Genomic DNA, 15,734 nt, shown 5'->3' with positions numbered 1-15,734 from the left:
AATAGTAGCACGTTTTACTTAAGAGGGACTTTTGAAACTTCAATGCAATCATCTCATTTGTACATGAAAACTCTGAGCTCATAGAGGTACAAAGAATTGCTCATGGTCACAGCACTAATTAGTAGTTACAGAACCTGATTACCTCCTCCCAATTTCATGATTCTTTCACCTGATGTCAATATTAGTTTTAAGAAAAATAAACAATAAGTTGGGTATTTTTCCAAAATAAACACTTTCTATATTAATTTTGTACAAAAAACTTCACATTATTTTAAATTAGTCAAATTGGTATGCATTAACATTACATACCAAAAGGGCAATAAGTTAACAATCCCTTCTTCCTATTTTGGATGAAGTATATTCTCAAAAGTCTCACAATACTAAATAATATTTAATACATCAAATCCAACAACATGTCATCTCAAAATTTAACAATATCATGTTCAATACTGAACGGTAAAGAGAAGCTAAGTTTCAGCAGTTCTAGCATGGCTTGATGCTCTATGCATGTGTTGCTGTGCATCAGGAAAACACAACTACAAGGTTAATCCAAAGAACAATTTAAAAGCCATTTCAATGGCAATTTCTGTGACCGAGTCATGAAAACAGACATAAAGTTCTTGTGGTTTTGGATGAAGGAAGAGTCTCCTGCAAAAGGAAAGACATTCATTTCAGAAATTAAGAAAAAAAAAAAAAAAAAAGAAACCCCAACCCTTCAATTTATTTTATTTTATTGTTTCTGAAAGAATCAGTAGTAAATTAAAAAATCACTAACATAAATCACTAATGTAAATAGGGAAAGTACAGCTAGACTTATTTCTAAATAAATAATATACGTGTTAGGGTCCATTACTTTCATTGTTCTAGGGAAGAGAAGAAAGGAAGAAAGAGGAGAAGAAGAAAAGAGGTAAAGAAAGGAAGAGAGAGGAAAGAAGGAAAGAAATAGGAGGAAAATTGTGGATTATGCTTTTTAGTGTATTACTAATGTAATTTTGTAAGATAATTGAATACTTTTTAAAAATAGAAAATGACTTGGGAGGGATTTAAAGGAGATACTTAGCAAATAAAATAAAATTCTAAATATATTCAAGTATTATAGCTAGATTATTAGTTCCATGCCTACATTTTAAAATGTTAATTTCCTTTACCATTTTTCTTTCACTTTTCTATCATTTCACTTTACTTTTAAATACTTTTTTTTTCCCACTTACCCTACTACCCAGTAAGCCATAACTGGTGGTGCTTTTTTCTGATCAGTCCAGTTTTCAGGTGAGCATTCAAACAACACACCATGTTCTTTCACAGGGTGAAGAGATGAGACTGAATTTGCAGACTCTGAATAACCTTTACCCTTTAGTACTTTCTTTTTCTGTAAATAAATAGATACTGTTAGTATTAACTGATATTAATAGTGTTACTTTAAAAAATGTTTTCACATATAGATTTGAATTGGCTGATCCTAATACTTAAGAGCCTGCAATGACATTCTTCTCCTTACCTTCTACTTTTCCTCAATACTTATATTAAAAACCATCTCCCAAAGGAGACTTTGTGTGTAAAGTGTCTCTTGACTCTTCCAGGGAACACTTTGTTCACTGCCCTATATTATTAGTATTTACATCAAATTATATCAGCAGTTTATAGGTCTGTCTTCCACAGTAGAAGACAGATTATAAACTTTCTTCCTAGGGCACAGACAATTATAGTATTCATCTTTCTACTTTTTAAACCAGCAGTGCCTGGCACATAGTAGATGCTTAATAAATAAATACCAAATGAATAGATCATTCTATAATAAACTTAACACACACATATTTAAAGCAGTATTTTTTCTTCCTGTGATGCATAATCTCCAAATTTCCCATTGATTAAAGCATTAGGAAAACAATGACTAGTCTGGAATTTTTAAAGACTTTTTATAAGGCTCGGGCCAAAATAGTAGAGTGACCCTTGACTCTTCCCCTTCTCTCATAACCTTTGTCTAATCCATCAACAAGTCCTTTTGGTTCACCCTCCAAAATATATCCATAATCCAGAAGACACCAGTATTTCTTGCTTTGAGAATTTCAATAGCCCTTAGCTGATCCCTGCCTCCACCCTGGCTACCCCCTCAACAAGTAGTGATCCTTTAAAAACTAAGGATCATGTCTCTCCTCTGCTTAGAACTGTGCAAGAATGTTGCACCTCTTTCAAAACAAAGCCCAAAGTCCTTATCATAGTCTATGAAGCCTCACATGATCTGGCCCTGCTACCTTTGTGAGCTCATCTCCTTCCACTCTCCTCCCCACTCAGGCTGCTTTAGTGCTCTCTCTCCTAGCCATTCCTACCTCTGTGGCTTTGCACATACTATCCCCTCTGTCTGGAAGCTCTTCCTCCATGTGGCTCACCCCCTCACTTCATTCAGATCTCTGCTCAAATACTATTTGACATGATTAGAGGGACCTTTTAAAATCGGAACCCTCATCTTTCATCCTTACCTTGTTTTATTATTCCTCTTGACACTTACCCTTCCTGACATACTATTCGCTAATAACAGCTGTCACTTGGTATTGATAGGGAATTAGTTCCAGGATCTCCCGCAGATATCAAAATCTGCAGATGCTCAAATCCCTGATATAAAATGGTGTAGTATTTGCGTATAATCTATGCACATCCTCCAATATACTTTAAACCATATCTAGATTACTTAGAATACCTAATACAATGTAAATGATAATGTAAATAGTTGCTACGCTATACAGTGTATGTTTGCAGAATGACAAGGAAAAAAGTCTGTACATGTTCAGTACTGATGCAATTTTTTTTCTGAATGTTTTCAATGTGCAGTTGGTTGAATCCACAGATGCAGAACCCACAGATACAGAGGATCAAGTACACATAGGCTTCATGAAGGAAGGGACTTTGTTTTGTTCACTGTTGTATTCCTAGCTCCTAGAACAGTGTCTGATGCAGAGTAGGTACCTTGATATTTAAATAATATGGGAAAAATAATTTACATTACTAAATATTGTCAAATAAGTTAATAAAATATTCCTTTATAGAATCTAGCAGTTATGTTAAAAAGGGAAGGAGGAGCATAAGAACCTAAAGCACATAGGGATACATGGTAAACATAACATTTTTACAAAATAACAATTTCTGAGAACTCAAAAAAGAAATCCTATGAGACAGAATTTTACTGCTGAGTGAACCCTGAGAGATAATATTATTCAGCCCACTCACTTTATAGCTGAGGAAAGAGTCCAGGATTCCTTAATTCCCATCCTAATGTTGTTCTACTACTAAATCCAAGTTCTTCACAAATTTGGTACCCTTAACACACATATTGCTATATACATTACAACCATCTTCAGATAGTTGTGTTTTTTTTTGGCTGTATATGTTTGACCAGTTGTAAGTAAACCTCCTTATGTTTCTCCTTTTCAAGAAATCAACACCTACCTGTCCCTGCCATTAAAGTAATCCAATCGATACGTTAATTATATACAGCTTTACTTCTTATCCAGCAGGTACAATATTTAATGAAACTTCATCCTGATTTGAAATGCACGCAAGCAAGCAACCAACTAACCAGTGCTAAAATGTGGCAATAGCATGAGGGTACTTCGGAAAGTTCATGGAGGGGCTGGCCAGTTAAGCTCAGTTGGTTAGAGTATGGTGTTATAACACCAAGGTCAAGGGTTTGGATTCCTGTACCAACCAGCTAGCTGCCACCTCCTATCCTCCCCTCCAAAAATAAAGTTCATGGAAAAATGGAATTAAGAAATAATATGAATCCTTCCATTAACTTTTTCAAGACCCCTCATATTGTGTCTATAGCTGCACCTTAACCCATCATGTTCCAAAACACCTTATATTGCTGGCTGAATATTTAAAGAATTATCAGAGTTATTTTAGGAATCAATTGGTGGATATCATGGCCAAGTAATGGCTGAGTCACAGAAATCAAATGTGGGAGGTTAATTTATATTACAAACTACTACATCCCACTTTGCTATAGAAAACACGGGTCCACCATTTCCTGAAATAGTAATCCAGGACATCAAACTCAGTATTATGAAACAAAATTAAGTACTGTGAGTATAAACCTTTAGGCACCCAAGTTAGATTGGGTGACTGTTTAAAAAACAATTAAATAAAAATATTGCTGGATATATTGATTAGAGAGTAGGGAGAATTTTCAGAGATCTGAAAATGAAATTGGCAGAAAACTATATTCAGAATAGTGCCCTACCTCTTCTGCCAATGTCTGTTGGAAAAATGCACGAATGGAAAGACAACACTGATGGAAATTCTTTATAAGTTGAGGGTGGATAGAGCCACCTAGCTGTGCCACCTCTTCATGGGTAGGAGTAATAAAAATTCCTTGCACTGTTTCTAAGGCAACATAGTGGAAAAGCGTGTTCTCAGGACCAGATGTCAGTCTTGAAAAGAAAAACAGAAAAGAAAACATAAATTTAAGTAAACTTTAAAATGTTGCTTCATTTTGAATTTTTTAGGCTTCTTACAAGTTTTATCAACAATATATTATCAGTAGTACAATTAGGGAAGGAAAATTGGGTCAAACATTTAATTCCCTCTTCATCCTTAACTGAAGTACAGGCTAGGATTACTATTAATTCCCTTAACGGAGGCAAACACTACATGTTAAGCAGGGATAAACAAACACCAATTCATTTGTAAGCAACATTAACTATTCCTTTGCTAAACAACCCAAACTGTCTAAACCCCTCTTTTACATGGTTGGTAATGAATAACTTAGCTCATATCTAGCCCAGATATCTATAAGCCATGAACAAAGTAATCAGTACAGGGTAGATCACATATAAAAATACCTTCCAACAAACTAAACACATTTAAGTTAGTAGCATTAAACTCTATTACCATGATAGTCAAACTGATGAACCTAAAGAAAAATAAAATTATTATTACCAAAGGCAAAGTAGGATTAATATTGTATAATGCTGTGGCAATTACTGGTATTATTCTACTACCACTTATCATTGCAATCTCCCTTCTCTCCTGTGTTCTTACTATTTTCATTTTTCCTCTCTTTCCCATCCTCTTCTCCCCTATTAAATCTCAGACAGGCAAGCAGAACCTATAAATACCGCTTATTTCTACCAGAAATAAGAAGAGCTAAAGAACAAAAATAACAGCAATAACAAAATAATAATAGTTTATGTACTGAATGTCCTCTATGTGCCAAGGTAGGTGCTTTAATATACCTTAGTTTTAATTCTCATAATGACCCTACAAGATATTAAATATTACTATCCTCATTTTAACCATGAGGAAACCAATGTTCAGAGGATTTAGATGAACTTGCTTGAGGTTGCATAGCCAGATGGCAGAGCTTAGCTAACTCCGAAGCTTGCTCTACTATACCTCACTTTTTCCTCTGCACTGCTGACTTATGATTGGCAATCTTTAAATAGACAGAAAGCAATTTCCCACCTCAAACGCTCAGCTGCCCCATTCAAGTCCTTCTATGATAGAGACTGTCTATACTAAAAACTACCTTCAGTTGATTATTCTTTCCAGCTGTAAACACACAGGCAAGGAAAAGGCATATTTTAGCTGTTAACCTAGATACTGCATCAATTATCCATGATAATCAAATTCCTGTACTCCCTCATATTACATCCTGTTATATACAATTATTATTACTTTTATTATTATTTTTTCTATTGTAACATAGTTGATTGTACATATCTGTGGGGTACAAAGTTTAATATCAATACCTGTGTGCAATATGGAATGCTCAAATCAGGATAATTAGTATATTCAACATTTTCCAATATAATCAGTTTTTGTGGCTCTTTACAAATTCCTCCCATCCCTTCTTCCCTTTTTCCACCTCTGGTAACCTCAGTTCTGTTCTCTCCTTTTGAAAGTTCAACATATTATTGTGGTTGTTGTATCTTTCTTTCTTTCCTTTTTATTTATTTGTTTTTTAGCTTCCACATGTGAGGACATGTGGTATTTCTCTTTCTGTGTCTGTCTTATTTCACTTAACATAATTTTCTCTAAGTACACCCATGTTGCTGCAAATGGCAAAATTTCATCCATTTTCATGGTTGAGTAGTATTCCATTGAGTATATATACCACATTTTCCTTATCCAGTCATCTGATGATGGACATTTAGGTTGGTTCCAACTCTTAGCTATTGTAAATAGAGCTGCGATAAACATGGGAGTGCAGGTATCCCTTCAACATGATGATTTCCATTCCTTTGAGTATACACCCAGCACTGGAGTTGCTGGACTGTATGGCAGTTCTACCAAAGTTGTTTGAGAAACCTCCATACCATTTTCCATAAAGGCTGCACCATTTTGCAGTCCCACCAACAATGTACGAAAGTTCCTTTTTCTTTGCAACCTCTGCAGCACTTATCATTCTCAGTCTTTTGGATATTACTCATCCTGACTGGAGTGAGATGGTATCTCAAAGTGGTCTTGATTTGCATTTCCCTGATGATGCGTGATGTTGAGCTTTTTTTTCATGTGTCTGTTGGTAATTTGTATATCTTCCTTTGAGAAATGCCTATTTAGCTCCTTTGCACATTTTAAAATCAGTTTGTTTTTTACCGAAGTTATTTGAGTTCCTTGTATGTTTAGGATATTAATCCTTTGTCAGATGCATATTTTGAAAATATTTTCTCCCACTCGGTAGGAGGTTGTCTTTTCACTCTGTTAATTGTTTCTTTTGCTGTGCAGAAAAGCTTTGTAGTTTGATATAAACCTATTTGTTTACTTTTCCTTCTGTTGTCTATGCTTTGGAGGTCATATTCATAAAGACTGCACAGTCCTACTTCCTGAAGTGTTTACCCTATGTTTTCTTTTAGAAGTTTTCTAGTTTCAGGTCTTATATTTAAGTCTTCAATCCATTTTGAGTTGATTTTGGTATATGGCAAGAGGTAAAGATCTAGTTTCATTCTTCTACATATGGATGTCCAGTTTTCCCAGCAGCATTTATTGAAGAGGCAGTCTTTTACCCAATGTATGTCTTGGTGCCTTTGTCAAAGATTAGTGGGCTGTGAGTTTGTGGGTTGATTTCTGGGTTCTCTGTTCTGTTCCATTGGTCCAAGTGTCTGTTTTTTATGCCAGTATCATGCTGTTTTGGTTACTATAGCTTTGTAACACAATTCGAAGTCAGGTAGTGTTATGCCTCCAGCTTTATTTTCTTTGCTCAGGATTCCTTTGGTTATTTGGATTTTTTGTTGTTCTACGTGAATGATAGGATTGTTTTTTCTATTTCTGTGGAGAATGTCATTCGTATTTTGATGGGGATTGCAATGAATCTGTAGATTGCTTTGGGTTGTATGGACATTTTCACATTGCTGTTTCTTGCAACACAAGAGCATGGAACATCTTTCAATCTTTTTGTGTCTCTCTCAGCAGTGATTTGTAGTTCTTCTTGTAGAGATTTTTCACCTCCTTGGTTAAATTTATTCCTATGTATTTTACTTTTTGATGACTTGTAAATGGGCTAGCTTTCCTGATTTCTTTTTCTGCTAGTTCGTTGTTGGAGTATTAAAATGCTACTGATTTTTGCATGTTGATTTTGTACATTGTAACTTTACTGAAATTGTTTATCAACTCTAAGGGGTTTTTGGTAGAGTCCTTATGCTTTTCCATATATAGGCTCATATCATCTGCAAATAGGGACAATTTGACTTTGTCTTTTCCAACCTGGATGCCTTTTATTTCTTTCTTTTGCCTGACTGCTCTGGCTAGTACTTCCAATAGTGTGTTAAATAGAAGTGGTGATAATGGGCATCATTGTCTTGTTCCCATTCTTAAGAGACGTCATTCAGGATGATATTGGCAGTGGGTTTGTTTTATATGGCTCTTATTGTTTTGAAATACTTTCCTTCTATACCTAATTTGCTGAGAGTCTTTATCAGGAAGGGATGTCGAATTTTGTCAAATGCTCTTTCTGTGTCTATTGAGATAATCCTATGGTTTTTTTTTCTTGATTTTGTTGATGTGGTGTATCACATCTATTGACTTGAGTATGTTGAAACATCCTTTCATCCCTGGGATGAATCCCACTTGATCACAGTGTATAATTTTTTTGATGTACTTCTATATTCTATTTGCTGATATTTTATTGAGGATTTTTGCATCTATGTTCATCAAAGATATTGGCCTGTAGTTTTCTTTTTTGGTTGTATCTTTGTCTGGTTTTGGTATCAAGGAGATGCTGGACTCATATGAGTCCAGGAGAATGGACTTTGTTTTGATATTTTGGAATAGTTTGAATAGAATTGGTATTAATTCCTCTTTAAAGGTTTGGTAGAATTCAGCAGTAAAGCAATCTGGTCCTGGGCTTTTTCCTTTGTTGGGAGTGTGTTGATTGCTACGACAATCTTGCTTCTTGTTATTGGTCTGTTCAAGCTTCTATTTCTTCTTGCTTCCGTCTTGGTAGTTTGCATATGTCCAGAAATTTATCAATTTCCTACAGGTTTTAAAATTTGTTGGTGTATAGTTTTTTATAATAGTCTCTAATGATTCTTTGTATTTCTGTGGTATCCATTCTAATGTCTCCTTTTTCACTTTTGGTTTTTATTATTTGGTCTTCATTCTTCTTTTTTTAGCTAGCCTACCTAATGGTTTGTCTATTTTTTTATCTTCTCAAAAAAACACCTTTTTGTTTCATTGATCATTTGTATCATTTTTTGGGTCTCTATTTCATTTAGTTCTGCTCTGATCTTAATTATTTCTTTGTGTCTACTAATTTTGGGATTGGATTGTTCTTGTTTTTCTAGTTCCTTGAGTTGTAGTTTAGGTTGTTTATTTAAAATCTTTCCATTTGTTTATGTTTATTGCAATAAACTCCCCTCTTAGTACTGCTTTTGCAGTATCTAATAACTTTTCATATGAGGTGACTTTATTTTCTCTAGTTTAAGAAATTTTTTGAATTCCTGTTTAATTTCTTTTTGGATCCATAGGTCATTCAGGAGCATATTGTTTAATTTCCATGTATTGTACAGTTTCTAGAATTTCTCTTGTTATTCATTCTAGTTTTAATCTGCTGTGGTCTGAAAAAATACTTGAAATGATTTTAATGTTTTTAAATTTGTTGAGACTTGAATTGTGACCTAACATGTGGTCTATCCTGGAGAATGTTTCATATGCTGATGAGAAGAATGTATATTATGTAGTTGTGGGATGAAATGGTCTGTAGATATCTACTAGGTCCAGCTGGTCTAGAATGTAGTTTAAATCCCATGTTTCTCTGTTGATTTGCTGCCTAGATGATCTGTCCAATGCTGAGAGAGGGGTGTTCAGGTCTCAAACTATTATTGTATTGGGGTTTATCTCTTTCTTTAGGTCTAATAGTGTTTGCTTTATTTATCAAGAGTTCTCTGGTTTTGGGTGCATACATATTTATGATTGTTATGTCTTCTTGCTAGATAGATGCCTTTATTATTATATAATGGCCTTGTCTCTTTTTATGGTTTTTGTTTTAAAGTCTATTTTATCCTATATAAGAATAGCTACTTCTGCTCATTTTTGGTTTCCACTTGCATGGTGTATCTTTTTCCAACCTGTCACTATTAGTCTGTGTGTCTTTACAGATGAGGTGAGTCTCTTGAAAATAGCATATAGTTGGGTCTAGCTTTTTAATCCAGTCAGTCAGTCTGTGTCTTTTGAGTGGGGAATTTAATCCATTTCCATTTATGGTTGTTATTGAAAGGCACTGTCTTACTTCTGGCATTTTATTAACTTTCATTTGGATGTTTTAAATATCTTTTGTTCCTTTCTTTTGTTGTTTCCTTTTGGTGTTTGTTGGTTTTTTGAGGTGGTAAGATAGAGTTTTTTTCTCTTTCTCATTTGCATTTTTGTTCTACCAGTGGGTTTTGTTCTTTCTTGTGTATTCATGGTAGTGATGATCATTTTTTGGATTTGACATACAGGACTCCCTTAAGGATTTCTTGTAGCTCTTGTTGTGTGGTGGTGAATTCCTACAGTTTTTGTTTTTCTGGGAGATACACTATTTCTCCCTCATTTCTGAAGGCTAGCCTTGCTGGGTATACTATTCTTGGCTGGCTATTGAATTTTGAATTTATCATCCCATTCTCTTCTGTCCTGTAGAGTTTCTGTAGAGGAGTCTGCTGTTAGTCTGATGGGGAGTCCCTCATAGGTGACTTGATGCTTTTCTCTTGTTGTTTTTAGGATTCTCTCTGTCTTCGAGTTTTGCCAGTTTGACTATAATGTGCTCGGACAGGACGTTTTTGGATTGAATCTGTTTGGGGTTCTTCGAGCCTCCTGAATCTGAAGGTATGTGTCTCTCTCTATACCTGGGAAGTTTTCTGCTATTATTTCATTGAATATGTTCTTGATGCCGTTTCCTTTTTCCTCCCCTTTAGGAATACCCATGATTCAGATGATTGTGTGCTTAAGGTTGTGTGCTATCTCTCTTAGATTTTCTTCAATTTTTTAAATGCTTTTTCTTTGTCTGCCTGAGTTATTTCAAAGAGACTATCTTCAAGATCAGAAATTCTTTCTTCTGCTTATCTAGTCTGCTGCTTAAGCTCCCAGTTGTGTTTTTTACTCGGTGAATGATTCCTTCAGTTCCACAAGTTTTGCTACATTCTTTTTAAAAATATTAATCTCTTTGTAAATTTCTTCCTTCATATCCTGGGTAGTTTTGCTCACTTCATTGTGTCATCTAGCTGCGTCTTCTTGTATCTCATTGATTTTCCTTAAGACTTTTACTTGGAATTCCTCTCTAGTCATTTTGAGGGTTTCCTGCTTGGAGTCTAGTTCTTGAGAATTACTGTTTTTCTTTGGCGGACTAATAATTTGTTTTTTCATATTTCTAGTATCTGTATGTTGATATCTGGTCATCTGGTAAAGCAGTTGCTTCTTCTATTACTCTTTTTCGCAGGACTCTGCTGGTGACCCTCCTTGTGTCAATTCAGTTGAGAGTTTGGTAGTCCATTTGCAAAGCAGCAGTGGCTGCTGCTGTGGTAGCAGGCCACCCTTGTGGTGGTGGTGGTTGTGGTGGTGGCTTTGGCAGGCTGCTCGCATGGCAGTGGTGGCTCCAGCAGTGGTGCACTGCTCGCACGACGATAGTGGCCACCTGGTGGCTCTGTTGGTGTCAATGACTACAGCAGTGGCAGTTGCAGCAGCCACTTGCTTGGCTGCAGTTTCCACAGCAGCGGCTCATGCAGCTATGGTGACCACAGCGGCAGTGGGGTTACCTCACGGTGGCAGCAGTGGTGCTGGTGGCTGCAAGTATCTACCTGGCTTCTGCAATGTCCTTGGAGGCAGTGGAGTTACCTCATGGGGGAGGCAGCAGGGTTACATCATGGGGAGAGGCAGCAGTGGTGGCTGCAACAGGTTCCCTCTTGTCTTGGTGTCCTCCTCAGCAGAAGGAGGATTACCTCATGGGGGCAGTAGCAGTGCCAGCAGCTGCAACTGACTTCCTCACATCTGCAGTGTCCTTGGCGACAGCGGGATTACCTTGTGGCACTGGCAGTGCCAGTGGCTGCAACTGTCTCTCTTGAGTCTGCGATTTCCCTTGGCAGCATCCTTGGTGGCAGCAAGGTTACCTCTCAGGGGTGGCAGCATCACCAATGGCTGCAACTGCTTCTCTCATGTCTGCAATGTCCTTGGCAGCAGCAGGGTTACCTCATGGAGGTGGCAATGGCAGCAGTGGTTGAAGCCACCTCTCTTGTGTCTGCAGAGTCTGCCACTGCAGCGACAGGCCACACGTAGGACTGCTACTCTGTGGGGAGCTGCCCTGCAATGGGTGATGGTTCTGAGACTGGACAATGGCTCTGGAGACCGCAGCAGCAGTAGACCCGTTTTTATCTTCTTCTGCGGAAGGAAAGTGCCCTGGGCATCTCTAGTTCACTATCTTCTATACCATCCTTTTAAAAGGAACACTGTAGTATGAAAACACCTTTCCATGTCAATAATGAAAATAAACACACATCTTTAGCTTCTTTTTAAATAAAAGGGTCTATGATCTACACTACATGCGAATAAATGTTTAAGCCACTGAACTTGAAAAAAGAGCTTTCTTTTGTTAGAGATAACACCAAAATAACATACATATGTTAAAAACCTGATATGGAGGTGATAAAATTTCAGAGCAGTAGGTTTTGATAAACATAAGAGCAGAGTTTTGTGAAGGTATTTTAGGGTTCCATAAAATGTTTGATTCAATTTATTTGTTTAAAAAACATTTTTAACTATTAAAAAATTAAACATTCATAGTTGGAGACAATAAATACCAAATTTTAACATATTAGATTTCCAATGCATTATTTTACGCACAGAAGTTACCTTGTTTTTGCCCCATCTTCAGAAAAAATTTATTTCCTGATAACTCTGTGACATATATATTTGAACTTATTGTAAAATATTTCAATGATTAAGAAAAAGGTAGCTCTGCACTTCTTTTTTTTGTGAATTCTATTTGTACATGTCTAATTGTTCAAATAAAAGGGTGCAATTGAGTTTATTACACCAATTGATCCCATACATGGTACATAAATACCAGGTAAGGCTCAGGCAGACTTGCTTGTCACCACATAATAATTGCAAAGAAGTGAATACATAACACTTGATATTGTAATAATTATAGACAGTTTAAGTTGCTAAACATTCTTTCCTCACTCAGTTCCTTTTACCTCAGAATTCCCTGCTCAGTGTAAGTTTGAGGTTTTACTCATTTTCTAAAAAGGGTGTCTTGGACCAGTTCCCTGAGACCCAGACTTTGAGAGGGAGACGTACAGGGAGAAAGCTTATTGGGAAGTACTCTTGGAAATAATAGCTGTGGTGGCGGTGTGATGAAAGCAGGATTGAGAAGAGGGAGAAGTTTGACTGCTTCAGTTGAAACAGAGGTCTCAGCAGATACCACTGAGAACTCTGAAGCCTGGATGGCCTTTCAGAGTTGTTTTGAATTTAGGTGAGGAGCCAAGCCTCTCTGCCCATCTATTAGTCATTAGAACTCTCAGGGGAAGGACTCAGCTATAAGCCATTAGCAACCACCACTCTCAAGAGTTGGGAACAGTACCCTGAACTAAGGGGTAACTGGGCAGCCCACCACTGCAACCACCAGACAGCCGAAAAATAGTAAACTCCAATTTAAAAATTAGATTAGACACACAAAAGGGAGGTTACCTGCAGAAGAGAGAAAAGGGGGGACTTTCGCATTTTGAAATATTACTTTGTTTTGATCTCTTATAACATGACTATGTTCATTTTCCTCAATGTGTAATGAAACATTACAGAAATACCATAGATATTACCTGTAATATGTAAGATATATCATAATTATATTTGTTGAATAAAATCTCTGTTCTGGAATTGTACTTTCTCAGTGTAACAATTCTTCAAAGACAGAGAGTTTAAGTGAAAAACAGAATTATGAGGAAGTTTCTTACTTCATTGTGTTATATATTTCCAATTCTTTTTCTGAAAGGTCCCTTTTCAAATTTCCCAAATGAAATGGATTTGGAAGAGTAGACTTCTTTTTAGTGACCTGAAAAATACCGTTAAATAGATCAGTTTATATCTAAGAATGAAATCAAACAGCAGAAATAATTAAAAAATTAAAAATCCTTCTAAGAAAACTACTTACTATTTTGCAATGGTTCCTTTAAACACTTTCAATGCTAACTTGTACCTCTTGCTTATCCTTTGCTAAGAGGGATCCCAGGGCTGTGATGGTGTTCCCTGAAAACTTCCTACCAGAGCCATTATGGAGCCATTACTAAGGTTATATGTGTGCATACCTCTCTCCCTAGATTCTGCACTCCTCAAAGTTAGGGACTGTGTCTTATTCATCTTTGTATGTCCTTTGTGTAGCACAGCCCTTGGCACTTAGTAACTAGGTGTTCAATCAACATTTGTTGAATGGCTGAATCGTAAAGTTTAATTCAGTTACTCTTAGGAGCTGTTCATGTCTTGTTATTCGTAAATCTCTCCAAATCCTCTTAGACTATATTTGCTACCAATTTGACTAGGACAATGGATATAGTACTGATGTGAGTACTTCCTAAATACATTCCACTTAGGGGTCCAAGAGTGTTCTATTGTTTAGAATTAGGAGATTGAATCTATGGTTATTTACACCATGCCACTCAGAATCTCATAGTTTATTTGTGCCTCTTCTCAGACTCCTCTTTACTCATGCCTTGTCTGGCATTACCTCCATCGAGCCAAATGGCAAGTTTTAAACATTTTTTGAAAGAAAAAAGCATCACTAGAATAAGTATAAAGCCTCCCAGGGTGATTATTTTGATAATTATTTGGCTGTCTTATGATATTTTCATGGAAAAAATGTAGAAAAATGATAAACAGTCTGAAAAATGAACCTCCTCTTTATTTTATAGTCACATTTTGAAGCACTGAATATGGAGACCTGACCTTCACAGGTGCAGATAAAAAAATACTTATCTATAAAAAATAGGATAACACACACACACACACACACACACACACACACCCACTTAAGATCCTGATTCTCTTTTTGTTTCTGCTAAACATGTTACTAGCTATTTAGTTGGATCAGCCTCCCAAATTCCCCACAGTTAGGATGTTCTCTGTTACCACTGCGAATAGAAAAGAAAGGGGAAAGCAGGATTAAAGTTTCTTTACTTGTATGTACTGTTAAACAGATATCCTGGATGTCAAGGGGCTCTTGTCTTATTACTTGATATTTCTTTCTCTGGTTCTAAATTATTACTTTGCCAACAGTGACTAAAATCACCATTTCAAATGAGAAATAATCAGACATTAAGAAAATCTCTTGCCATTATAAAGTAAGGACTGGAGAGACAGCTTAGCTCCCAGAATGTACACACTTGAATGAACACACACCTTAAGCAAGGCCCCACTTTCTTCTGAACCATCAGAACCCTGAGATTCTCTTTGCTTCTGTACTGTATCCGGTGTAGTGTGGGGGTTAAGGCCAATTCCTTCTCCACCTTCATAACCATTTTCAGATCCTCCACTACTTCGGGAAGGACTGGGCTTACGTGTCTTTAAAGAATAGTCACCAAAAAGGGTTCTTCTGCATGTTGGAGAGGTTACTACTTTGGAAGTAACTTGTAGCCTACTGAGGATAGGTGAAGTGGACAAACTATCAGTTTTTTCACGTGATCCAGCAAGGAACCAGTCCGCACAAGATAAACAGGGGCTTGGAGAAGTTGCTAGCCGTTCAGCTATGCGAGAATCCACTCCTTCCAGCTGGTGAAGAGTTGTTTTGACCTGATCCACATATATACAGTCTGGTCCAGGATTCCCAATAGCTTTGGATGCACAACCTCCAGCTTCTAATAGTACACATAACATATAATGCCTCTATAAGAAAAAAAAAAAATAGGTTTAGCTATCGTGGAAATATTTACATATAATGTGCATGCATAAATTTATGAATACTAAAGACATATGGGCATATGGGACAATCATGTGATGATTATTAAAAATTCCTCCCTTTTCCTTCTTGGTTATTATCAGTGCTTTTTGATCCCAGTTGAAAACAATCTCACACTGCTTTATCTTGATATATCATCAACCACTTCTCTTGGTACATGGAATTCCCTAACTAAGATAGCTTTCAAAGAGCCTTAATTATTGGAAGTCCTTTCGTTTACAGTTACATATTTATTCTGTTTCTGATTCTATATTCTTTTCATGCCTCCCTCTACTTCCCAAAACAAGCCAAAGGATAAACCACTAAAAAACAGGGAACAAGAGATCTTAAG

General features: G+C 36.4%; 1 protein-coding gene across 1 annotated transcript in view; it reads right to left on the bottom strand.

The window, feature by feature from the left end:
• Nucleotides 1-512: 512 nt before the first annotated feature.
• Nucleotides 513-15,734, bottom strand: part of INTU (inturned planar cell polarity protein) — a 74,556-nt gene continuing 59,334 nt past the window's right edge. Inside the window, exons 12-16 of the mRNA XM_063108687.1 lie at nucleotides 14,848-15,330; nucleotides 13,410-13,507; nucleotides 4,235-4,424; nucleotides 1,212-1,369; nucleotides 513-648 (exon numbers count right to left, since the gene is read on the bottom strand). Of these exons, the coding sequence (XP_062964757.1) occupies nucleotides 537-648; nucleotides 1,212-1,369; nucleotides 4,235-4,424; nucleotides 13,410-13,507; nucleotides 14,848-15,330 (1,041 nt within the window). The 3' untranslated portion in view covers nucleotides 513-536. The remainder of the gene's footprint in view (nucleotides 649-1,211; nucleotides 1,370-4,234; nucleotides 4,425-13,409; nucleotides 13,508-14,847; nucleotides 15,331-15,734) is intronic.

Source organism: Cynocephalus volans, chromosome 9 (genome assembly GCF_027409185.1).
Source record: "Cynocephalus volans isolate mCynVol1 chromosome 9, mCynVol1.pri, whole genome shotgun sequence".
In the NCBI taxonomy this organism is placed as follows: Eukaryota; Metazoa; Chordata; class Mammalia; order Dermoptera; family Cynocephalidae; genus Cynocephalus; species Cynocephalus volans.
Note: the sequence above shows the minus strand (reverse complement) of the source record. Positions and strands in the feature narration are given on the sequence as shown.